The sequence below is a fragment of the Ranitomeya imitator genome, chromosome 4 (assembly GCF_032444005.1).
Source record: "Ranitomeya imitator isolate aRanImi1 chromosome 4, aRanImi1.pri, whole genome shotgun sequence".
Classification (NCBI taxonomy): domain Eukaryota; kingdom Metazoa; phylum Chordata; class Amphibia; order Anura; family Dendrobatidae; genus Ranitomeya; species Ranitomeya imitator.
The window spans coordinates 10,175,023-10,202,768 of NC_091285.1; the positions used below are offsets into that span (position 1 = coordinate 10,175,023).

Here is a 27,746-nt window from a genome sequence, read left to right on the forward strand (position 1 = left end):
TATTCTTGTACATGGGGCAGTATTATAGTAGTTATATTCTTGTACATAGGGGGCAGTATTATAGCAGTTATATTCTTGTACATAGGAGCAGTATTATAGTAGTTATATTCTTGTACATAGGAGCAGTATTATAGTAGTTATATTCTTGTACATAGGGGGCAGTATTATAGTAGTTATATTCCTGTACATAGGAGCAGTATTATAGTAGTTATATTCTTGTACATAGGAGCAGTATTATAGTAGTTATATTCTTGTACATAGGGGCAGTATTATAGTAGTTATATTCTTGTACATAGGGGGCAGTATTATAGTATTTATATTCTTGTAGTAGTGTAGTAGTATTATTATGGGAGTTCATTTAGTAATAATACTAACCCATATATACATTAATATAACTGCTATAACACTACTATATAGATACCATATTATAAATGCTAGGATTTTCCGTCCTATTAGACTTGTAGACTCTTCTATAGGGCTGGAGAGTTGCTCTTTAAAATGCTGAACATTTATGAACAATGTTCCATCATACAAGTTGTGCCTTCATTGTCTCGACATGATATATGGCTTGTTTGGAAAAGTTTCCACCACTTTTTCACCAGTGAATCCAGAGAAGCGGGAATATGATGGTCTGGAGATAAATATGATGCTTTGTGCTCTATAAGTCTCTGTCCTAATGTGATGGAGATGCGAGCACTACAAGGGTCCTGATCCGGAGTGGGGGCCGTGCGAGCAACGCCTTGACACGATGCTCCGCTCACACACCTGGGGCCCGGATGATATGATGCTTCCCTGGCAGTGGGGATCCAGAGTGGGGTGCGTCACTGTCTGGGCCTGTGCAATGACAAACAGCAGCATGTTAGGGGAAGTCACAGAAGATGAAAAATGAGAAAAAAAGCAGGTGACTGTCTCAGAAATGCAGCAACCTTTAACATGCTGTTGTTTGTCAGTGGAACTTAGGGTCTGGGCTCTCCATAGGTCAAAGACTCTGCACAGATACCGAGGGAAGGGAAACAACATAGCGTACTTCACAAGACAAAAACAACAGCGATCACATAAAGCCACAGCCGATATTAACACCATACAATGGAAAATCACTCCTATAATACTGCCCCTATGTACAGGAATATAACTACTATAATACTGCCCCTATGTACAAGAATATAACTACTATAATACTGCCCCTATGTACAAGAATATAACTACTATAATACTGCCCCTATGTACAAGAATATAACTCCTATAATACTGCCCCTATGTACAAGAATATAACTACTATAATACTGCTCCTATGTACAAGAATATAACTACTATAATACTGCCCCTATGTACAAGAATATAACTACTATAATACTGCTCCTATGTACAAGAATATAACTACTATAATACTGCTCCTATGTACAAGAATATAACTACTATAATACTGCTCCTATGTACAAGAATATAACTACTATAATACTGCTCCTATGTACAAGAATATAACTACTACTATAATACTGCCCCTATGTACAAGAATATAACTACTATAATACTGCCCCTATGTACAAGAATATAACTACTATAATACTGCCCCCTATGTACAAGAATATAACTACTATAATACTGCTCCTATGTACAAGAATATAACTACTACTATAATACTGCCCCTATGTACAAGAATATAACTTCTATAATACTGCCCCTATGTACAAGAATATAACTACTATAATACTGCCCCCTATGTACAAGAATATAACTACTACTATAATACTGCCCCTATGTACAAGAATATAACTACTATAATACTGCCCCTATGTACAAGAATATAACTACTATAATACTGCTCCTATGTACAGGAATATAACTACTATAATACTGCTCCTATGTACAAGAATATAACTACTATAATACTGCCCCCTATGTACAAGAATATAACTACTACTATAATACTGCCCCTATGTACAAGAATATAACTACTACTATAATACTGCCCCTATGTACAATAATATAACTACTATAATACTGCCCCTATGTACAAGAATATAACTACTATAATACTGCTCCTATGTACAAGAATATAACTACTATAATACTGCTCCTATGTACAAGAATATAACTACTATAATACTGCCCCCTATGTACAAGAATATAACTACTACTATAATACTGCCCCTATGTACAAGAATATAACTACTATAATACTGCTGCTATGTACAAGAATATAACTACTATAATACTGCCCCTATGTACAAGAATATAACTGCTATAATACTGTCCCTATGCACAATAATATAACTACTATAATACTGCTCCTATGTACAAGAATATAACTACTATAATACTGCTCCTATGTACAAGAATATAACTACTATAATACTGCTCCTATGTACAAGAATATAACTACTATAATACTGCCCCCTATGTACAAGAATATAACTGCTATAATACTGCCCCCTATGTACAAGAACATAACTACTATAATACTGCCCCTATGTACAAGAATTTAACTGCTATAATACTGCCCCTATGTACAAGAATATAACTACTATAATACTGCCCCTATGTACAAGAGAATATAACTACTATAATACTGCTCCCTATGTACAAGAATATAACTGCTATAATACTGCCCCCTATGTACAACAACATAACTACTATAATACTGCCCCTATGTACAAGAATTTAACTGCTATAATACTGCCCCTATGTACAAGAATATAACTACTATAATACTGCCCCTATGTACAAGAGAATATAACTGCTATAATACTGCCCCCTATGTACAAGAATATAACTACTATAATACTGCCCCTATGTACAAGAATATAACTATTATAATACTGCCCCTATGTACAAGAATATAACTATTATAATACTGCCCATATGTACAAGAATATAACTATTATAATACTGCCCCTATGTACAAGAATTTAACTGCTATAATACTGCCCCTATGTACAAGAATATAACTACTATAATACTGCCCCTATGTACAAGAGAATATAACTACTATAATACTGCTCGCTATGTACAAGAATATAACTACTATAATACTGCCCCTATGCACAAGAATATAACTACTATAACACTGCTCCTATGTACAAGAATATAACTACTATAATACTGCCCCCTATGTACAAGAATATAACTACTACTATAATACTGCCCCTATGTACAAGAATATAACTACTATAATACTGTCCTCTATGTACAAGAATATAACTACTATAATACTGCTCGCTATGTACAAGAATATAACTACTATAATACTGCCCCTATGCACAAGAATATAACTACTATAATACTGCCCCTATGTACAAGAATATAACTACTATAATACTGTCCCCATGTACAAGAATATAACTACTACTATAATACTGCCCCTATGTACAAGAATATAACTACTATAATACTGCTCCTATGTACAAGAATATAACTACTATAATACTGCCCCTATGCACAAGAATATAACTACTATAATACTGCCCCCATGTACAAGAATATAACTACTATAATACTGCCCCCATGTACAAGAATATAACTACTACTATAATACTGCCCCCATGTACAAGAATATAACTACTATAATACTGCCCCCATGTACAAGAATATAACTACTATAATACTGCTCCTATGTACAAGAATATAACTACTACTATAATACTGCCCCTATGTACAAGAATATAACTACTATAATACTGCTCCTATGTACAAGAATATAACTACTATAATACTGCCCCTATGCACAAGAATATAACTACTATAATACTGCCCCCATGTACAAGAATATAACTACTATAATACTGTCCTCTATGTACAAGAATATAACTACTATAATACTGCCCCTATGTACAAGAATATAACTACTACTATAATACTGCCCCTATGTACAAGAATATAACTACTATAATACTGCTCCTATGTACAAGAATATAACTACTATAATACTGCCCCCATGTACAAGAATATAACTACTATAATACTGCTCCTATGTACAAGAATATAACTACTATAATACTGCCCCTATGTACAAGAATATAATTACTATAATACTGCTCCTATGTACAAGAATATAACTACTACTATAATACTGCCCCTATGTACAAGAATATAACTACTATAATACTGCCCCTATGCACAAGAATATAACTACTATAATACTGCCCCCATGTACAAGAATATAACTACTATAATACTGTCCTCTATGTACAAGAATATAACTACTATAATACTGCCCCTATGTACAAGAATATAACTACTATAATACTGCCCCTATGTACAAGAATATAACTACTATAATATCGTCCCCTGTGGATGAGATAGTATTATAGATGATGGACATATTACATGTGACAATAGATAGCGGTTAGTTATAAGTACGTCTGGAGTATTATGTATATATTATCACACACAGATATTTCTTTGTTCAGTGTAATCTAATGCAGCGGAGATGAGTGGATGTAAGATGGAGCACGCACTGTGCTGTGCGGTGGGGATATTGGATGTGACATGGCGGTAGATGATGAGTCCGCCCTCGGCTCCACTAAATATGTATATGAATTCAGGGCTGATGAGGACGGTGGCGGCGCGGGGTAATGAGAGCCGGTGTGGCGGCAGCTGATAGCAGAGATGTTTATGTTGTTTTGCGCTGATTGTCTTTCCAATGTCACTGCGTCCTCCAGATTATCAGTGAGGCAGCAGCGCAGAGTATTTCAGGAGAAGGCCGCAGAGGACGCAGAGACCGGACCAGGGGAGGAGAAAAGAAAGAAGCAAAGAGTTACAAGGTGGAAGGAGCAGAGCTTGCTGAGAGTTGTAGTACTACCCAAGTCAGGTAGCTGCAGTGCAAGGGTCCGGGAGTCTGAAGATGTCGCGTCTTCTAACACACGCAGCAGCTGTACCGCCGCAGTCTCTTCTCCCCGGCACATATTCAGAGCAGTCTCTTCCCCCCCGGCATATAGTCGGAGCAGTCTCTTCCCCCCGGCACATATTCGGAGCAGTCTCTTCCCCCGGCACATATTCGGAGCAGTCTCTTCCTCCCCGGCACACATTCGGAGCAGTCTCTTCCCCCGGCACATATTCGGAGCAGTCTCTTCCTCCCCGGCACACATTCGGAGCAGTCTCTTCCCCCGGCACATATTCGAAGCAGTCTCTTCCCCCCGGCACATATTCAGAGCAGTCTCTTCCTCCCGGCACATATTCGGAGCAGTCTCTTTCCCCGGCACATATTCGGAGCAGTCTCTTTCCCCGGCACATATTCGGAGCAGTCTCTTCCTCCCGGCACATATTCGGAGCAGTCTCTTCCTCCCGGCACATATTCGGAGCAGTCTCTTCTCCCCGGCACATATTCGGAGCAGTCTCTTCCCCCCGGCACATATTCGGAGCAGTCTCTTTCCCCGGCACATATTCGGAGCAGTCTCTTCCTCCCCGGCACATATTCGGAGCAGTCTCTTCTCCCCGGCACATATTCGGAGCAGTCTCTTCCCCCCGGCACATATTCGGAGCAGTCTCTTTCCCCGGCACATATTCAGAGCAGTCTCTTCCTCCCGGCACATATTCGGAGCAGTCTCTTTCCCCGGCACATATTCGGAGCAGTCTCTTTCCCCGGCACATATTCGGAGCAGTCTCTTCCTCCCCGGCACATATTCGGAGCAGTCTCTTCTCCCCGGCACATATTCGGAGCAGTCTCTTCTCCCCGGCACATATTCGGAGCAGTCTCTTCTCCCCGGCACATATTCGGAGCAGTCTCTTCTCCCCGGCACATATTCGGAGCAGTCTCTTCCCCCCGGCACATATTCGGAGCAGTCTCTTCCCCCCGGTATATAGTCGGAGCAGTCTCTTCTCCCCGGCACATATTCGGAGCAGTCTCTTCCCCCCGGCACATATTCGGAGCAGTCTCTTCTCCCCGGCACATATTCGGAGCAGTCTCTTCCCCCGGCACATATTCGGAGCAGTCTCTTCCCCCGGCACAAACTCGGAGCAGTCTCTTCCCCTTGGCACATTCTCGGAGCAGTCTCATCCCGTCGGCACATATTCGGAGCAGTCTCTTCCCCCCGGCACATATTCGGAGCAGTCTCTTCCCCTCGGCACATTCTTGGAGCAGTCTCTTCCCCCGGCACATATTCGGAGCAGTCTCTTCCCCCCGGCACATATTCAGAGCAGTCTCTTCCTCCCGGCACATATTCGGAGCAGTCTCTTTCCCCGGCACATATTCGGAGCAGTCTCTTCCTCCCGGCACATATTCGGAGCAGTCTCTTCCTCCCGGCACATATTCGGAGCAGTCTCTTCCTCCCGGCACATATTCAGAGCAGTCTCTTCTCCCCGGCACATATTCGGAGCAGTCTCTTCTCCCCGGCACATATTCGGAGCAGTCTCTTCTCCCCGGCACATATTCGGAGCAGTCTCTTCCCCCCGGCACATATTCGGAGCAGTCTCTTCCTCCCCGGCACACATTCGGAGCAGTCTCTTCCCCCGGCACATATTCGGAGCAGTCTCTTCCTCCCCGGCACACATTCGGAGCAGTCTCTTCCTCCCCGGCACACATTCGGAGCAGTCTCTTCTCCCCGGCACATATTCGGAGCAGTCTCTTCTCCCCGGCACATATTCGGAGCAGTCTCTTCCTCCCGGCACATATTCGGAGCAGTCTCTTCTCCCCGGCACATATTCGGAGCAGTCTCTTCTCCCCGGCACATATTCGGAGCAGTCTCTTCTCCCCGGCACATATTCGGAGCAGTCTCTTCCCCCCGGCACATATTCGGAGCAGTCTCTTCCCCCCGGTATATAGTCGGAGCAGTCTCTTCTCCCCGGCACATATTCGGAGCAGTCTCTTCCCCCCGGCACATATTCGGAGCAGTCTCTTCTCCCCGGCACATATTCGGAGCAGTCTCTTCCCCCGGCACATATTCGGAGCAGTCTCTTCCCCCGGCACATATTTGGAGCAGTCTCTTCCCCCCGGCACAAACTCGGAGCAGTCTCTTCCCCTTGGCACATTCTCGGAGCAGTCTCATCCCGTCGGCACATATTCGGAGCAGTCTCTTCCCCCCGGCACATATTCGGAGCAGTCTCTTCCCCTCGGCACATTCTTGGAGCAGTCTCATCCCGTCAGCACATATTCGGAGCAGTCTCTTCCCCCCGGCACACATTCGGAACAGTCTCTTCTCCCCGGCACACATTAGCAACAGTCTCTTCTCTCCGGCACATATTTGGAGCCGTCTCTTTCGCTGGCACAGCTCTTGGATCCCGCCAGGTGTTGCTGTAGGACTCTCCGGAGAATATTTGATGCTTCTGCAGCTTTTTCCAGGTTAATTACAGGAGGAAAATCAGCATTAATTTTATGCAAAGGAAACCGAGCAAAAAGCAAAAAAGTAACCCCGTGCTGCCCACACACGGCACCAGGAGGCAGACGGGAGACGGACCAACCCCTTCTGTGGAGTCCACCGCAAGACTACAACACTTAGGGTGGACCTCCTGATACCCGCTGTGTGGCCCTTCTGTCAGTGAAACCCTAACTTTTCTTTTTAGCTATGAACTTGCAGCTCTCTGGCGCCCCCCTTACCCTCAGGTCAGTTAGGGACCTGCATCTAGGATAAATGGTCTCCGGAGAGGCTGCCCTGTTCCATACTGGTTATCGGGGCACTCTGCAGTGAGGGCGGTATATATATCACCAGTCCCAGGCCGGGAATACATATATAAACCTCTGGTCCGTCACAGTCAGGATCTACCAATAACACCAGAACGGTATGCTGCCACCAGTTCCTCGTTAGATATAAGCTCGGTCTGTTACTAAACCTATATAGGGTCAGAAACCAACCCCGGTAGCGTGAATTTATGAGCGTAGTACGTGTCGGTTCAATCAAAGAGCAAAAAAAATGAAGCTAGCAAATTTATACGTTTACTCCAGAGAAAAATAGTCAGTGTGTACAAAAATACAAAAGATATTACAAAAGAGACACAATACAAATATGTACAAACAGTTATAAAATAAAAGGGATAAAGTTATGAAACTTACTAAATCTCAGTCACAGGTATGATGTGTCGATAAAGGGGAGGAGAGTTCCCAAAGGAATGATTCGGCACACCAGCATGGTGTTAGCTGCTGTCTCTCCGGCTCTGAATGTCTCCCAAAATGGATGTTTCTGTTTTATGGTTCGGCCATAAACTTAGGGACTTCCACTTTTGCTGACCTCACATGTGGGCTGTTTCCTGGGAGATACACCTATTTGAGGAAGTTATCAAAAACTCCTTTTTTCCATATCTTTGGCATGGAAGTTAACAGGCCAACGATATTGGCATTATTTTTACCCCTGTGACTTTACTGATCTTTAGAGTCCAAACACGGTATGTCTGTGATTTACTGAGGGGCAGAAATTCATTTCCCAAGTTTCCGAGGGCCCTTAATGCAGCAAAACGCTGCCATGCATAGCCCATATTGCCCAGATCCAGGAAATATAATTTCATGTTTCTATGATTAATGTGTGTTATTGAACTTTGACTTTAAGTGTTATGCCTAGAAGACAAAGGGATTTTGGCAGAAAAACACATTCTGCTCTCTGCTAGCTGGCAGAGCCACAAACTCACATTCCAAAAGGACCATTTGGTGGAAGGGAGGGGAAATTCACAGAGAGCTGGGAAGGGGATGCAAGAAGGATTTTGGCTTTACAGAAAGCATTGGTGGGAGAAGTAGCAGGCAGGTCTGGCTGTGTAACCCGAACAATGGAAAATAATTCATATTTTCCTGACACCTTCCAACACCCACTGTGTGGCCCTCATAAAGGGTTTCCAGCAGCACAGAGTATTTAAGTAAATGGCCATACCGACACCCTAAGAGTCACATAGTGAAAGAAAAAGGGTTGTCAGCAGCACAGAGTATTATAGCATATTGCTGTGCAGACAGGCTGGCAGGTACATAATGGAAAGAGAAGGTTTGTCAGCAATGCAGAGGATTTAAGGAGATGGATGTGCTGAAGTTTTGGAAAGATATAGGGTGAAAGCGGCGTAATGGAAAAAGTAAGGAGCAGCGCAGAGTATTTCAGGGGAGAAGGGTTGTGATTTTTCTGACAACCAGAGGCGACAAGATATTTACAGACGAACGAGTCGCAACTTAACTAATTATCATTGATCAGTGCAATAATTTCCTCGCTCATTGAAGGGTGTAAATACTTTTGCGACCTTTTTCCTTGTATTCCTCCAATACACTGAAACTTGTCTGCAAAAATGTCTTGATTAAAAAAAAAAAAATCTCTTGCTGTGTTGAGTTTTACAGCATCTATGCAGAACGATGTGTTTCCATGGTTACAGACTACAAACAAACCTGTGTGTAGTCAGATCGCACAGCTGTGTGTTACTATGTGAGGCGCATCAGGCTGCCATAATGGAGAGTAATCATGGGGGTCTTACCTGGGTGGAGATGGCTTCTGTTCCGCATCCGCGACCGGGCAGCAAAACTGGTGCAAAACCGTCTCATTCCTGGAAAAAAAGAGAACGTATAATACGGTTATATCAGCCCTCAAGAGCATAATCACGCCGGAGGCCTGTGCTGTAATACTCTGTGCTGCTGGGAGCCCTGCAACCTCCATTTTCTTCCTCTACCACGACAACATGTATGAGATACAACCTTGGAATCACTATCATCCCATATTCTCACTACCATTTCCTCAAATACTCTGTGCTCCTGTGTGTAGTCAAATAATGGAATATTTTTTCCTCTGCGTGTTCCAATTGTAAAACTGAGGACACAAATGAGATGAGGATGAAAACCTGAAATCGAGCCGGCGGCAGAATAAACAGATTTACTGTAATATAAAAGCCGCAGCCGCCCAGATCCTGATAGATTGGAGAGGAAAGTGGATTAGAAATCTCCCACCCCTCCGGAGTGCCGCCTCTGACTCTGATTTATTGGTGTATACATCAATTCTGTCATTTCTTCTGTTTATTGAAAATGTACTGATCCTCATAAAATTATCTACATGGGGAAAGAACACAACACTCATCATCTCCATGTAACTCCCCACAGAGAAAAAAGGGCAAGTCCAAAAACATTGCTGACTTACATGGCAGAAATAATACAAAAATATAACTACTATAATACTGCCCCTATGTACAAGAATATAATTACTATAATACTGCCCCTATGTACAAGAATATAACTACTATAATACTGTCCCTATGTACAAGAATATAACTACTATAATACTGCCCCTATGTATGAGAATATAACTACTATAATACTGCCCCCTATGTACAAGAATATAACTACTATAATACTGCTCCTATGTACAAGAATATAACTACTATAATACTGCCCCTATGTACAAGAATATAACTACTATAATACTGCCCCTATGTACAAGAATATAACTACTATAATACTGCCCCCTATGTACAAGAATATAACTACTATAATACTGCCCCTATGTACAAGAATATAACTACTATAATACTGCCCCTATGTATGAGAATATAACTACTATAATACTGCCCCCTATGTACAAGTATATAACTACTATAATACTGCCCCCTATGTACAAGAATATAACTACTATAATACTGCCCCCTATGTACAAGAATATAACTACTATAATACTGCCCCTATGTACAAGAATATAACTACTATAATACTGCCCCTATGTACAAGAATATAACTACTATAATACTGCCCCTATGTACAAGAATATAACTACTATAATACTGCCCCTATGTACAAGAATATAACTACTATAATACTGCCCCTATGTATGAGAATATAACTACTATAATACTGCCCCCTATGTACAAGAATATAACTACTATAATACTGCCCCCTATGTACAAGAATATAACTACTATAATACTGCCCCCTATGTACAAGAATATAACTACTATAATACTGCCCCCTATGTACAAGAATATAACTACTATAATACTGCTCCTATGTACAAGAATATAACTACTATAATACTGCCCCTATGTACAAGAATATAACTACTATAATACTGCTCCTATGTACAAGAATATAACTACTATAATACTGCCCCTATGTACAAGAATATAATGACTATAATACTGCCCCCTATGTATGAGAATATAACTACTATAATACTGCTACTATGTACAAGAATATAACTACTATAATACTGCCCCTATGTACAAGAATATAACTACTATAATACTGCTCCCTATGTACAAGAATAAAACTACTATAATACTGCCCCTATGTACAAGAATATAACTACTATAATACTGCCCCTATGTACAAGAATATAACTACTATAATACTGCCCCTATGTACAAGAATAAAACTACTATAATACTGCCCCCTATGTATGAGAATATAACTACTATAATACTGCCCCCTATGTACAAGAATATAACTACTATAATACTGCTCCTATGTACAAGAATATAACTACTATAATACTGCCCCTATGTACAAGAATATAACTACTATAATACTGCCCCTATGTATGAGAATATAACTACTATAATACTGCTCCTATGTACAAGAATATAACTACTATAATATTGCCCCTATGTACAAGAATATAACTACTATAATACTGCCCCTATGTACAAGAATATAACTACTATAATACTGCTCCTATGTACAAGAATATAACTACTAGAATACTGCCCCTATGTACAAGAATATAACTACTATAATACTGCCCCTATGTATGAGAATATAACTACTATAATACTGCCCCTATGTATGAGAATATAACTACTAGAATACTGCCCCTATGTACAAGAATATAACTACTATAATACTGCCCCTATGTACAAGAATATAACTACTATAATACTGCTCCTATGTACAAGAATATAACTACTAGAATACTGCCCCTATGTACAAGAATATAACTACTATAATACTGCCCCTATGTACAAGAATATAACTACTATAATACTGCCCCTATGTACAAGAATATAACTACTATAATACTGCTCCTATATACAAGACTATAACTACTATAACACTGCCCCATGTACAAGAATATAACTACTATAATACTGCTCCTATGTACAAGAATATAACTACTATAATACTGCCCCTATGTACAAGAATATAACTACTATAATACTGCTCCTATGTATGAGAATATAACTACTATAATACTGCCCCTATGTATGAGAATATAACTACTATAATACTGCCCCTATGTACAAGAATATAACTACTATAATACTGCCCCTATGTATGAGAATATAACTACTATAATACTGCCCCCCGTGCACAGTAATATAATATGTATAATGTATAGCGCTCTCTCTGTGATGACATGCGGCCCAGTTGTCGTTTCTATCTTCTCAGCCGCTCTATAATTAAACCACTTTATGTGGCGCTGATCCTAATGAATAAATTACTCCTCTCATCATCTTCTTGGTCTCTTCATTTAAGCACTTTAGAAATGTCATCTCCTGCTTCCCGCGCTGCCCCCTATGGAAACCTTCTAGACCCCCCGGTAATACCGCACAGCAGGGAAAGATAATCAGGAGTGCATCTGAGGATACTCCAAGTTCCTACGGACCCCGGGGTTGTGACATGAGACCGCCCAGCTTTTCCAGCATCTCGTCATTGTGTGATATACAACCTAGCGAATATTTACATGGATCCATCCCGCCATCACTCGAATCGCGCGCTGATTCGACAGCCATGTGATTGTCTTCTTCGAACCTTCAGTAACCATCTTGACCTTTTTTTTGATAAGGACAACGAGTTAACACATGACATGAAGCTATTGACCCCCCCATCAAGATCTCGTATACTATGACCGCCACCTCCCTCCAATGTGACCCCAAGCTGTGCACGCGGCCATCTAATACAATATATTGGATGCAGGTCTTGTTGCCATGACAACCGGTGTACAATGTCATTATTCACACGCTGCCTCTCGATGTGCGGACGTGACACGCTCCTCCAAGAATCACGTCGGCCCCTTCACTGTGACATCCGAGGTTCATCCTCCAGAAGCACAGGTCGTTAGGGTGATCTCCTTTAATTACAGATGGGAGGACTCACACAAGCAAGGACACAATTAATTAATGAGCGGAGTCGCTGACCTCAGCTGTGGAGGCAATCACCATGGCAAATAGGTCCTAACATTTCTCTCTGTACAATTAGTCCTACTATGGTTCATGAACCAGGCAGCCCAGGATGAACCAACAAATAGTTTACTATCCAATAATAGGGACACCTACTGTTAGTGACCGTGCTGCATCTGTAGCAGCGATCTATGGCAGATACTTCAATCTACAAATCAGCGAGCAAAGCAAGATCCAATATTCTGATCAAGGATCGGCTTTAAAGGGGACCTGTCATTTGTCATAAATATGTACATTTTTTTTACACATGTAAAGGCCACTGTTCTCCTGAATTCAGTGTCATTTTTCTTTTGTTCCTGAGCCTCTCCAATCCTGAGAGATTGCCTCTTCTACCCGGCATGTAAATCTTGTTTTTTCAGCTAAGTGGGTGTGGTTCTCAATTCTATGTGGGTGTGTCCATGAAGACCACACCTACTTGGGTAAAAAAGACCAGATTTATATTAAGGGAAGAGAGGGCCATATCTCAGGGATGGAGAGACACAGGAACAAAAGAAAAACATGGCCGGATTCAGGAGAACAGCGGCATTTACACCAGTTAACAAAAATATATTTTTATGGCATGTGACAGGTTATTTTTAACCCATTAAAGACCAGTGAGGTACATTTTTGTCACAGGTTGTATGCTGGGTGTATGATGAAAGCTGAGGAGCCGTTATCTGCCTGTAACAACCAGTTAGCTCCAGTGCCTGCTGGTTAACCATTTAAGTTCCACAGTCAATCACTGACAGCAGCATTTAAACGGTTTACTTGTAGGTATGTTTGTTCATCGGCTCTCAACAGCCACTCTGCAATGCAATCGCGTGAAGCTAATTTGTTTCCATGGGGGCCTTCCGTAAAAGTTTGTTCTATTAAAACATAATAATATTGAAATTGTACGTTAAACGCCAAAAAAGAAAAAAAAAAAGCCAAAATTCCATTCTTCGGTCTCGGCACTTAGGAAACAATCAAAATATCCATGGTACTCGCCCCAAAATGGTGTCAATAAAACATTAGCTCATCCTTTAAAAAATACGAATTCACAGAAAAATAAAACATTTACGGGTCTCAGAAAATGGCAACAGAAAACTGTTTTTTTTTGTTTTTTTTTTACAAATTTTAACCACTAAAATAATAATAAAAAAAATTATAGCTGTTTAGTATTGCTGTAATTTTACTGATCTGAAAAAATCATTTTACTGGGTCATTTTTATCGCACCTTGCACACCAGTGATGGAATTGCAGATTTTTCATCATTTTGCCGCATTTGCATATATTTTTTTATGTTTTCAGTACATTATATGGTAAAGTGAATGGAGTGATTCAAAATTAGAGCTTGTCCTGCAAAAAAAATACGGCGATATGGACGGAAACGTAAAAAAGTTATGGGATGGGAAACAATGCAAAAATTGACAGATCATAAAGTGAGGGCACATACTATTCTGCGGAGTGGAAATTAATATCATGATTTGCATACAATTTTTCACATCATATTGATGCGCAGATTTTATTTTTGCCTGTAAATAATGACTCCTAATAGGATGTGTCGGTGATAATGGCCTCTGGCCCTGCACCAAAGCCTCACTCCGTGGCCATTACTCGTCCGGCGCCGTCTTTACAGCGCCGATGTGGCATGGCAGCGAATGGGATTTTGTCTGCAGCACTGATTATCATCTGGGCACAAGCTGCTGTGGCTGATAACAGGGAACAATAGATAAAACCACTGCAAGTGCTTTATTAGCGTCATTATGACGCTGATATCAGACACTCGTCTTGTAACGCTGTCTACGTTAACAGGAGACATCTGCCGACATTGTCTCACCTCATGCAGGGGGGGTCTTCATCACTGAGCCGTGGATGTCACAGGCTCTCGCCACCGGCCTCCCCGCGAGGACCCTCCTGCTGTTTGGATGCGTTCAGGGGGCCGCTGATCCCTCGCCGGTAATGAATCCGTCATTCGTTCACGACACAGATGTGCTCAGGGATTTCAGATGAGAATGTAAATCCCACCGCCAATACATGTGCGGAGGACATCAACACGGGGGACGCACTGAAAAAAAACAACTATTTTTTGCGTTGTTTAGAAGATTGGCGCCTCGGTTGTATTCCCACAGGGATGTCGCTGTCGTGTTCGAAAGATACGAGCGCCAGCATTATTCCATTATTTTATTTTCTGCACTTTCGATTTTTTTTCTCCCATAACTTCTGTATTTTTCCGTCTGTATTTATTTCTGAACTTTTTTTTTGTTTTTTTTTATAGGTTTGTGTCTTTTTGAGATACGTAACTTTCTAATTTTTCCCGTCAGTGGAGCTATGTGGGGGCTCAATTTTACGAACAGAGCTGTAGTTTTTTTTTTTTTAATTGATACGATTTTGTGGCATATATGACATTTTAATTGTTTTTTTTATTATATTTTTTTTTGGGGGGGGGGAGCAAACGCAGCCAAGAAACCCCAGCATTTTAGGTGTTGACATTTTCTCTTCGTGATAGATTGGATACATACAGATGCAGCAATGCAGAATATTTTTTATTTTTGTAATTTATTTTTTTTAATGGAGAAAATGAATGCTTCCTTTTTTAAAATTTTGTTTTACAGAGTTTTAAAACTTTTTTTTTAACTTTATTTTGAACTCATCTAAAGGGACCCGAACGTGTGATTGTTTGATCACTTGTACTATACCCTGCAGTACTTTCATTGCAGTATACAGGACACGTCACATTCTTGTGTAAAACCAGAGTGTTATGTCCGGCGGGTAGCTGCAATGAAATATAAGAAAAGTGAACCAAAATAAATGACAGTAATAGGTCACATGGGCTTTATCTGCACAGTACGAATGTGACAGACCGAGTTCGTATTATCAGAATCACAGATTATCTGGTTCTAGGCTTTTTACTGTCTTCTAGGCCTCAGGTATCAAGGGTTGCTAGGCAGCAACCAATCAGAGCACAGCTTTCATTGTGTAAGCTGTACTATAGAAATGAATCGTGGCCTCTGATTGGTTGCTAGGGGGCCATAAATCCAGGAAGACCTTTACCTTGAAAATAGAAAAGGTTTATAATGTCCGCCACCCGCACACATTATGCTCAAGGTTATTGTAGTACGACCGAGGGGCAGAAATAACGTGGGGGGAAAATGTACACAAGAGCGGTTTACGACACACCTAATCCGCTGAGCTACAGGATACAATGACAGATCAATTACTAATATGTTGGGTCGATATGTCCAATCTGATGATTTGTGAATCATGTTACCATAGTGGGAAAGCTAAGCAAAGGACGATGCGGACTGCAATAACGGCCCTTGGGTGGCAACCAATATTGCTTCCCTGTGGGGGCTGCAACAACGGCCATATTGGTTGTCTACGTACACCCGTGAATCAGCCACCAGTGCGTCTGCAGCCACACTAGGAATTACACTATTCCTCACCATTGAAACGCTGTAATGTGTACAGACTAAGTCTTCCTCTCTTGTAACGCGCCCCGCAGCTCTGCCAGCAGAACAGGAACAGATTTTCGGCCTCTGAATGTGAATAATACATTCTCCTATTCAACAAAAGCAATCAGGGATATTGCAAATGAAGAGGAATTAAAAAAATAAATCCATTAGAAAGCTGCAGAACTTTATCTTCCACAACGATTCAGAGTTATTTACATAGAACGGTCCCATCACAGAAGAAGAAGTCTCCAAGCTCCTCTCCTCTTCTATTCCGACTACATGCACTACCGACCCCATTCCCTCACATCTCCTCCAGTCTCTCTCTCCAGTTGTCACAAGTCACCTAACTACAATCTTTAATCTCTCCCTCTCCTCTGGCATTTTCCCCTCCTCCTTCAAACACTCTATCATTACTCCATTACTAAAGAAACCCACCCTCGACCCATCCTGCACAAACAACTACAGACCGGTCTCCAATCTCCCCTTCATCTCTAAACTCTTGGAGCGCCTGATATACTCCCGCCTTACCCGTTACCTATCCACTCACTCCCTCCTAGACCCTTCACAGTCCGGTTTCCGCCCCCTACATTCGACAGAAACTGCACTCATCAAAGTGACCAATGTCCTTCTGACAGCAAAACGTAATGGTGACCACTCTCTGCTCATTCTTCTCGACCTTTCTGCAGCTTTTGACACTGTTGACCACCCTCTCCTGCTCTCTAGGCTCCAGTCACTAGGCATTAAGGACACTGCTCTCTCCTGGTTCTCCTCCTATCTTTCCGACCGCTCCTTCAGTGTTCTGTTCTCTGGCTCCACTTCATCTCCTCTTCCTCTCACTGTTGGGGTACCTCAGGGCTCAGTCCTTGGCCCCCTTCTGTTCTCTCTCTACACGGCCCCAATTGGACAGACCATCAGCAGATTTGGCTTTCAGTACCATCTTTATGCCGACGACACACAACTATATACGTCATCCCCTGACCTTACCCCCGCTGTACTACAGAATGCCACTGACTGTCTGTCCGCAGTCTCCAACATCATGTCCGCTCTCTATCTGAAACTCAACCTCTCCAAAACTGAACTTCTTCTGCTCCCACCATCTACTAACCTCCCTAAATCTGACATTTCCCTCTCCGTGGGTGGCACCATAATAACACCCCGGCAGCAGGCGCGCTGTCTGGGTGTTATGTTTGACTCCGATCTCTCCTTCACCTCCCATATACAATCTCTTGCCCGCTCGTGCCGCTTACACCTAAAGAACATCTCTAGAATCCGCCCTTTTCTCACCATGGAGACAGCTAAAACCCTCACGGTCGCCCTGATCCACTCCCGCCTGGACTACTGTAACGCTCTATTAATTGGCCTCCCCCTCACTCGACTTTCCCCTCTCCAGTCCATCCTTAATGCAGCAGCCAGGGTAGTCCATCTGGCTAATCGTTACTCGGACGCGTCCGCTCTTCGCCAGTCGTTACACTGGCTGCCCATTCATTACAGGATACAATTCAAAGTACTTGTTCTCACCCACAAAGCTCTCCACAGTGCGGCACCCCCTTACATCTCCTCCCTCATTTCTGTCTATCAGCCTAACAGACCACTGCGCTCTGCAAATGACTTTCGGCTAACCTCTGCACTAATCCGTACCTCCCACTCCCGTCTCCAAGACTTCTCCCGTGCTGCGCCAATCCTCTGGAATGCTCTACCCCAAGATATTAGGACCATCCATAATTTGCATAGTTTTAGGCGCTCGCTCAAAACACATTTGTTCAGAGCGGCCTATCACGTTCACTAATCAAAGTTATGTTATGTTTGTGTGTGTGTAGCCCATGCACTATCCCCATCTATTCCCCAACCCCTGAAGATGGCTGGACCATCATTGTAAATACATCATTGTAAATACACACCTGTGCTTTGTATCTCCCCCACCTCATTGTAGATTGTAAGCTCTCACGAGCAGGGTCGTCTTATTTTGCTTTAATTATTGTATTGTTAACGTTGTTACTTATGACTTTTGTGTTTGAAACTGTTAAACTGTAAAGCGCTGCGGAATATGTTGGCGCTATATAAATAAAGATTATTATTATTATTATAACGGAACCGGCCCTTTAAGACTTGAGATCCCATCCGCTCTCCAGCACCATGGACAGGGCGGCATTCACTGCTGGTTAACAGCACCCCAGCACTAAGAGCAGCCTGGAAGTAACTTGGTAGTGATGAGCGAGTATACTTGTTGCTCGGATTTTCCCGAGCATGCTCGGGTGGTCTCCGAGTATTTGTTAGTGCTCGGAGATTTAGTTTTAGTCGCAGCTGGATGATTTGTGACTGTTACACAGCTTGATTACATGTGGGGATTCCCTAGCAACTAGGCAACCCGCACATGTACTCAGGCCGGCTAGCAGCTGTAAATCATGCAGCTGCTGCAACAAAAACTAAATCTCCGAGCACTAACAAATACTCGGAGATCACCAGAGCGTGCTCGGGAAAACCCGAGCAACGACTGTACTTGCTCATCACTAAACCTGACATCTACCAGTACAGAAGGGTGGTAACCTGCCATCCACCAGTACAGGAGGACAGTAACCTGATATCCGCCAGTACAGGAGGGTAGTAACCTGAGATCCACAAGTAGAGGAGGGTAGTAACCTGAGATCCACCAGTACAGGAGGGTAGTAACCTGACATTCGCCAGTACAGGAGGGTAGTAACCTTACATCCACCAATACAGGAGTATAGTAACCTGACATCTGCCAGTACAGGAGGGTCGTAACCTGACAACATCCAGTACAGGAGGGACGTAACCTGACATCCTCCAGTACAGGAGGGTCGTAAACTGACATCCACCTGTACAGGAGGGTCGTAACCTGAGATCCACCAGTACAGGAGTATAGTAACCTGACATTCGCCAGTACAGGAGGGTAGTAACCTTACATCCACCAATACAGGAGTATAGTAACCTGACATCTGCCAGTACAGGAGGGTCGTAACCTGACAACATCCAGTACAGGAGGGACGTAACCTGACATCCTCCAGTACAGGAGGGTCGTAACCTGACATCCACCTGTACAGGAGGGTCGTAACCTGACATCCTCCAGTACAGGAGGGTCGTAAACTGACATCCACCTGTACAGGAGGGTCGTAAACTGACATCCTCCAGTACAGGAGGGTCGTAAACTGACATCCACCTGTACAGGAGGGTCGTAACCTGACATCCACCTGTACAGGAGGGTCGCAACCTGACATCTGCTAGTACAGGAGGGTAGTAACCTGACATCCGTCAGTACAGGAGGGTCGTAAACTGACATCCTCCAGTACAGGAGGGTAGTAACCTTACATTCACAAGTACAGGAGGGTAGTAACCTGAGATCCGCCAGTACAGGAGGGTAGTAATCTGACATCCTCCAGTTTTGGAGGATAGTAACCTGACATCTACCAGTTCAGGAGGGCAGTAACCTGATATTTACCAGTTCAGGAGGGCAGTAACCTGACATTTACCAGTACAGGAGGGCAGTAACCTGATATTTACCAGTACAGGAGGGAAGTAACCTGACACTGGACTGCTAGGACCCACATAGAACAAAACACAATGGAGTCTGCAATTTCACCAAAATCCAAGGGATCTTCAGATATTTTGTAAAATGCAGCCATGTTTCCTGAAATACTCTGTGCTGCTGGGAACCTGCTGCTTCCTCCAGGCAACTCTCTGCCTGGGATCTCCCACAGAGATCAACGCATTCCTCTCCTGAAACCCTCTGTGCTGCTTGAGATCAGACTCCTTCTTCTTTGTAAATCTTTAGCTTCAATCTTTGGTTTTAGGCAGGTGGAGATTTTGCCAGGAGGGTCTGTGCCAAGACCCTTTCTGCTGATGAACCCCTGGGAAGCGCCCAACTGCTGCGGTAATGAATTGGGGGAGGGGGATCTCGGCTGCAGAGCATCTGGGTCATCAGAGAATGGAGACATAATTATGCCCATATTTTCTCATTTGCTCCTGCCTGGCGAGAAACCTACAGATAGCGGCATTCATCATATTAATGCACAGGAGCTGAGTACTGGGAACGAGTGTCATGTGTTCACAGATGAAACGTGGCCCCTGGAGTGGCCCTCTGCTACGTACGTGGCCCCTGGAGTGGCCCTCTGCTACGTACGTGGCCCCTGGAGTGGCCCTCTGCTACGTACGTGGCCCCTGCTCACTCCACCCTCAAGCATGGAGCTCATGGCCCAGGACTCCCAGTACGAATTTACTTTGGGGAAAGGGAATGGATGGCTCATGAGTCATGGCACAATATTTGGGCAATGATACATCTCCCTGTAAAAGCAGGCATCCAGGCATTTCCAATCATGGCTGATAACAGGGAGCAATAGACTGGAAAAGTAACATCCTTTTAAATGGGCTCCATGTCTGCCTTTTTTGCACTGCACCTGCATGAGAACTACAAGTCTCAGCACGTGCCTTCTGCAGAGTGTACCCCGTATACAGTGTGCTCCTCCGCAGTGTGGGAAGAAGAGCGCACATTCTCTGCATCTCTGAATTGAGTGATTCCCCAGATGCGGCAGGGAGGGGGCGGACAGGTTACTTCTCCCAATTGCCCACATTATCCAGAAATAGAAAGCAGCGAGCGGAATGAGAAGAAAGTGGGAAAAGATCGATCCCCGCACTCAGCAGGAGCCCAGGGGGCATCCCTAAAAATGAGAATGTCACGAGGTCTGTGCCCAGCGCCTGACCCCTCTCAGTACAATCAACGTTACCCCCGTCCTTCACCCAGCTCCATCTATGCTCATTATCCTCCTCACCCATCGGCACCCCAAAGGGGAACCTACAGGAAACTAACACATCATCATCCGGAACTACACCGACTAACGGTGCCAAACCCACAGTAACCGAAGTGAAGAATGAATGTTACATAATACATAATAGGGGCGGCATTATAGTAATTATATAATATAAAATAGGGGTGGCATTATAGTAATTATATAATATATAATAGGAGTGGTATTATAGTAATTATACAACAAATAATAGGAGTTGTATTATAGTAATTATATAACAAATAATAGAAGTGGTATTATAGTAATTATATAATATATTATAGGAGCGGCATTATAGTAATTATATAATATACAATAGGGGCAGCATTATAGTAATTATAGAATATATAATAGGGCGGCATTATAGTAATTATATAATAGGGGCGGCATTATAGTAATTATATAAGAAATAATATGGGCGGCATTATAGTAATTATATAATAGGGGACGCATTATATAAATTATGTAATATATAGTAGGGGCGGCATTATAGTAGTTATATGATATATAATAGGGATGGCATTTTAGTAGTTAAATAACATAATAGAGGCGGCATTATAGTAATTATATAATATAATATATAGTAGGGGCAGCATTATAGTAGTTATATAATATATAATAGGGGTGAAATTATAGTAATTATATAACTTAATAGGGGCGACATTATAGTAGTTATCTAATACAGTGCCTTGCAAAAGTATTCGTCCCCCTGGAACTTTTCAACCTTTTCCCACATATCCTGCTTCAAACATAAAGATACCAAATGTAACTTTTTGGTGAAGAATCAACAAGTGGAACACAATTGTGAAGTTGAACGAAATTTATTGGTTATTTTACATTTTTGTGGAAATTCAAAAACTGAAAAGTGGGCGTGCAATATTATTCGGCCCCTTTACTTTCAGTGCAGAAGTTCATTGTGGATCTCTGAATGATCCAATGTCGTCCTAAATGCCTAATGATGATAAATATAATCCACCTGTGTGTGATCAAGTCTCCGTATAAATGCACCTGTTCTGTGATAGTCTCAGGGGTCTGTGTGAGGCACAGAGAGCATCATGAAGACCAAGGAACACAACAGGCAGCTCCGTGATACTGTTGTGGAGAAGTTCAAAGCCGGATTTGGATACAAAATGATTTCCAAAACTTTAAACATCCCAAGGAGCACTGTGCAAGCGATCATATTGAAATGGAAGGAGCATCATACCACTGCAAATCTACCAAGACCCGGCCGTCCCTCTAAACTTTCATCTCAAACAAGGAGAAGACTGATCAGAGATGCAGCCAAGAGGCCCATGATCACTCTGGATGAACTGCAGAGATCTACAGCTGAGGTGGGACAGTCTGTCCATAGGACAACAATCAGTCGTACACTGCACAAATCTGGCCTTTATGGAAGAGCGGCAAGAAGAAAGCCATTTCTCAAAGATATCCATAAACAACAAGCCACCTGGGAGACACCAAACATGTGGAGGAAGGCGCTCTGGTCAGATGAAACCAAAATCGAACTTTTTGGCAACAATGCCAAACGATATGTTTGGCGTAAAGGCAACACAGCTCGTTCAACTTCACAATTGAGTTCCACTTGTTGAGCAGCATTATAGCAGTTATATTCTTGTACATAGGAGCAGTATTATAGAAGTTATATTCTTGTACATAGGGGGCAGTATTATAGTAGTTATATTCTGTACATAGGGGCAGTATTATAGTAGTTATATTCTTGTACATAGGGGCAGTATTATAGTAGTTATATTCTTGTACATAGGAGCAGTATTATAGAAGTTATATTCTTGTACATAGGAGCAGTATTATAGTAGTTATATTCTTGTACATAGGGGCAGTATTATAGTAGTTATATTCTTGTACATAGGGGCAGTATTATAGCAGTTATATTTTTTTTACATAGGGACAGTATTATAGTAGTTATATTCTTATACATGGGGCAGTATTATAGTAACTATATACCTGCATATAGGGGCAGTATTATAGTAGTTATATTCCTGTACATAGGAGCAGTATTATAGTAGTTATATTCCTGTACATAGGGGGCAGTATTATAGTAGTTATATTCCTGTACATAGGAGCAGTATTATAGTAGTTATATTCCTGTACATAGGAGCAGTATTATAGTAGTTATATTCCTGTACATAGGGGGCAGTATTATAGTAGTTATATTCCTGTACATAGGAGCAGTATTATAGTAGTTATATTCTTGTACATAGGGGGCAGTATTATAGTAGTTATATTCTTGTACATAGGGGCAGTATTATAGTAGTTATATTCTTGTACATAGGAGCAGTATTATAGTAGTTATATTCTTGTACATAGGAGCAGTATTATAGTAGTTATATTCTTATACATAGGAGCAGTATTATAGTAGTTATATTCTTGTACATAGGGAGCAGTATTATAGTAGTTATATTCTTGTACATAGGGGCAGTATTATAGTAGTTATATTCTTGTACATAGGAGCAGTATTATAGTAGTTATATTCTTGTACATGGGGCAGTATTATAGTAGTTATATTCTCTTGTACATAGGGGCAGTATTATAGTAGTTATATTCTTGTACATAGGGGCAGTATTATAGTAGTTATATTCTTGTACATAGGGGGCAGTATTATAGTAGTTATATTCTTGTACATAGGAGCAGTATTATAGTAGTTATATTCTTGTACATAGGAGCAGTATTATAGTAGTTATATTCTTGTACATAGGAGCAGTATTATAGTAGTTATATTCTTGTACATAGGGAGCAGTATTATAGTAGTTATATTCTTGTATATAGGGAGCAGTATTATAGTAGTTATATTCTTGTACATAGGGGCAGTATTATAGTAATTACATTCTTGTATATAGGGAGCAGTATTATAGTAGTTATATTCTTGTACATAGGGGGCAGTATTATAGTAGTTATATTCTTGTACATAGGGGCAGTATTATAGTAGTTATATTCTTGTACATAGGAGCAGTATTATAGTAGTTATATTCTTGTACATAGGAGCAGTATTATAGTAGTTATATTCTTATACATAGGAGCAGTATTATAGTAGTTATATTCTTGTACATAGGGAGCAGTATTATAGTAGTTATATTCTTGTACATAGGGGCAGTATTATAGTAGTTATATTCTTGTACATAGGAGCAGTATTATAGTAGTTATATTCTTGTACATAGGAGCAGTATTATAGTAGTTATATTCTTGTACATAGGGAGCAGTATTATAGTAGTTATATTCTTGTACATAGGGAGCAGTATTATAGTAGTTATATTCATGTACATAGGGGCAGTATTATAGTAGTTATATTCTTGTACATAGGAGCAGTATTATAGTAGTTATATTCTTGTACATGGGGCAGTATTATAGTAGTTATATTCTCTTGTACATAGGGGCAGTATTATAGTAGTTATATTCTTGTACATAGGGGCAGTATTATAGTAGTTATATTCTTGTACATAGGGGGCAGTATTATAGTAGTTATATTCTTGTACATAGGAGCAGTATTATAGTAGTTATATTCTTGTACATAGGGGCAGTATTATAGTAGTTATATTCTTGTATATAGGGGCAGTATTATAGTAGTTATATTCTTGTACATAGGAGCAGTATTATAGTAGTTATATTCTTGTACATAGGGGCAGTATTATAGTAGTTATATTCTTGTACATAGGAGCAGTATTATAGTAGTTATATTCTTGTACATAGGGGCAGTATTATAGTAGTGATATTCTTGTAAATAGGGGCAGTATTATAGTAGTTATATTCTTGTACATTGGGGCAGTATTATAGTAGTTATATTCTATACAGGAGCGGTATTATAGTAGTTATATTCTTGTATATAGGAGCAGTATTATAGTAGTTATATTCTTGCACATAGGGGGCAGTATTATAGTAGTTATATTCCTGTACATAGGGGCAGTATTATAGTAGTTATATTCTATACAACAGCGGTATTATAGTAGTTATATTCTTGTACATATGGGGCAGTATTATAGTATTATTGTATTCTTGTATATAGGGGCAGTATTCATATATAAAGTACTTTTCAGATTCTGTATTTTGAGTTACTTTATAATTTGATCGATGACTCGGATTCCGATACTCAGGGGATTGATATTTTTGAAGGATAATTTAATATTCCTCATACTTTAGGGCCAAATTCTCCAGATCCTCACTTGTTCATTACCCTTGCGTACCCATCCTGCCCTATTCCTGCTCATACAGCTGAGGGTACACGTAGGTTAAGAGTCACAGTTCAGTGCTCTCTGCCAATACACACATTATCGTAGCCGTCAGTCTGTGCTGTTACATCTCCGGGCACCAGCAGGACAGGAGACGCTGCTGGTGACATGTCCTCCTCGATAGCTGGGGCAGCTTTTTGCCATCTCTGCCCCACAACCCGGATACGACTGGACACACAAGACACTGCACATTCTGAAAGGCCCTATCACCATATAACCAGTACACCCCATACTATCACCACATAACCAATACACCCCATATTATCACCATATAACCAGTACACCCCATATTATCACCACATAACCAATACACCCCATACTATCACCATATAACCAGTACACCCCATACTATCACCACATAACCAATACACCCCATACTATCACCATATAACCAGTACACCCCATATTATCACCACATAACCAATACACCCCATACTATCACCATATAACCAGTACACCCCATATTATCACCACATAACCAATACACCCCATACTATCACCATATAACCAGTACACCCCATACTATCACCACATAACCAATACACCCCATACTATCACCATATAACCAGTACACCCCATATTATCACCACATAACCAATACACCCCATACCATCACCATATAACCAGTACACCCCTCATACCATCACCATATAACCAGTACAGCCCCATACTATCACCATATAACCAGTACAGCCCCATACTATCACCATATAACCAGTACAGCCACATACTATCACCATATAACCAGTACAGCCCCATACTATCACCATATAACCAGTACAGCCCCATACTATCACCATATAACCAGTACAGCCCCATACTATCACCATATAACCAGTACAGCCACATACCATCACCATATAACCAGTACAGCCCCATACTATCACCATATAACCAGTACAGCCCCATACTATCACCATATAACCAGTACAGCCACATACCATCACCATATAACCAGTACAGCCCCATACTATCACCACATAACCAGTACAGCCCCATACTATCACCATATAACCAGTACAGCCCCATACCATCACCATATAACCAGTACACCCCATACTATCACCATATAACCACTACACCCCATACTATCACCATATAACCAGTACAGCCACATACTATCACCATATAACCAGTACACCCCCATACTATCACCATATAACCAGTACACCCCATACTATCACCATATAACCAGTATAGCCCCATACTATCACCATATAACAAGTACACCCCATACTATCACCATATAACCAGTACACCCCATACTATCACCATATAACCAGTACAGCCCCATACTATCACCATATAACCAGTACACCCCATACTATCACCATATAGCCAGTACACCCCATACTATCACCACATAACCAGTACACCCCATACTATCACCATATAACCAGTACAGCCCCATACTATCACCATATAACCAGTATAGCCCCATACTATCACCATATAACAAGTACACCCCATACTATCACCATATAACCAGTACACCCCATACTATCACCATATCACCAGTACAGCCCCATACTATCACCATATAACAAGTACACCCCATATTATCACCACATAACCAGTACACCCCATACTATCACCATATAACCAGTACACCCCATACTATCACCATATAACCAGTACACCCCATACTATCACCATATAACCAGTACAGCCCCATACTATCACCACATAACCAGTACACCCCATACTATCACCATATAACCAGTACACCCCATACTATCACCATATAACCAGTACAGCCCCATACTATCACCATATAACCAGTACACCCCATACTATCACCATATAACCAGTACACCCCATACTATCACCATATAACCAGTACAGTCCCATACTATCACCATATAACCAGTACACTCCCATACTATCACCATATAACCAGTACACCCCTCATACCATCACCATATAACCAGTACAGCCCCATACTATCACCATATAACCAGTACAGCCCCATACTATCACCATATAACCAGTACACCCCATATTATCACCATATAACCAGTACAGCCCCATACTATCACCATATAACCAGTACACCCCTCATACCATCACCATATAACCAGTACACCCCATACTATCACCATATAACCAGTACAGCCCCATATTATCACCATATAACCAGTACAGCCCCATACCATCACCATATAACCAGTACACCCCATACTATCACCATATAACCAGTACAGCCCCATACTATCACCATATAACCAGTACACCCCATACTA

At 41.5% G+C, this 27,746-nt stretch overlaps 1 protein-coding gene across 3 annotated transcripts in view; it reads right to left on the reverse strand.

The window, feature by feature from the left end:
• IQSEC3 (IQ motif and Sec7 domain ArfGEF 3) overlaps positions 1 to 27,746 on the reverse strand; it is an 82,560-nt gene that overhangs the window by 42,946 nt on the left and 11,868 nt on the right. For all 3 annotated transcript variants that reach the window (XM_069762981.1, XM_069762980.1, XM_069762978.1), the window contains exon 2: positions 9,373 to 9,441. In XM_069762981.1, the coding sequence (XP_069619082.1) occupies positions 9,373 to 9,441 (69 nt within the window). The remainder of the gene's footprint in view (positions 1 to 9,372; positions 9,442 to 27,746) is intronic.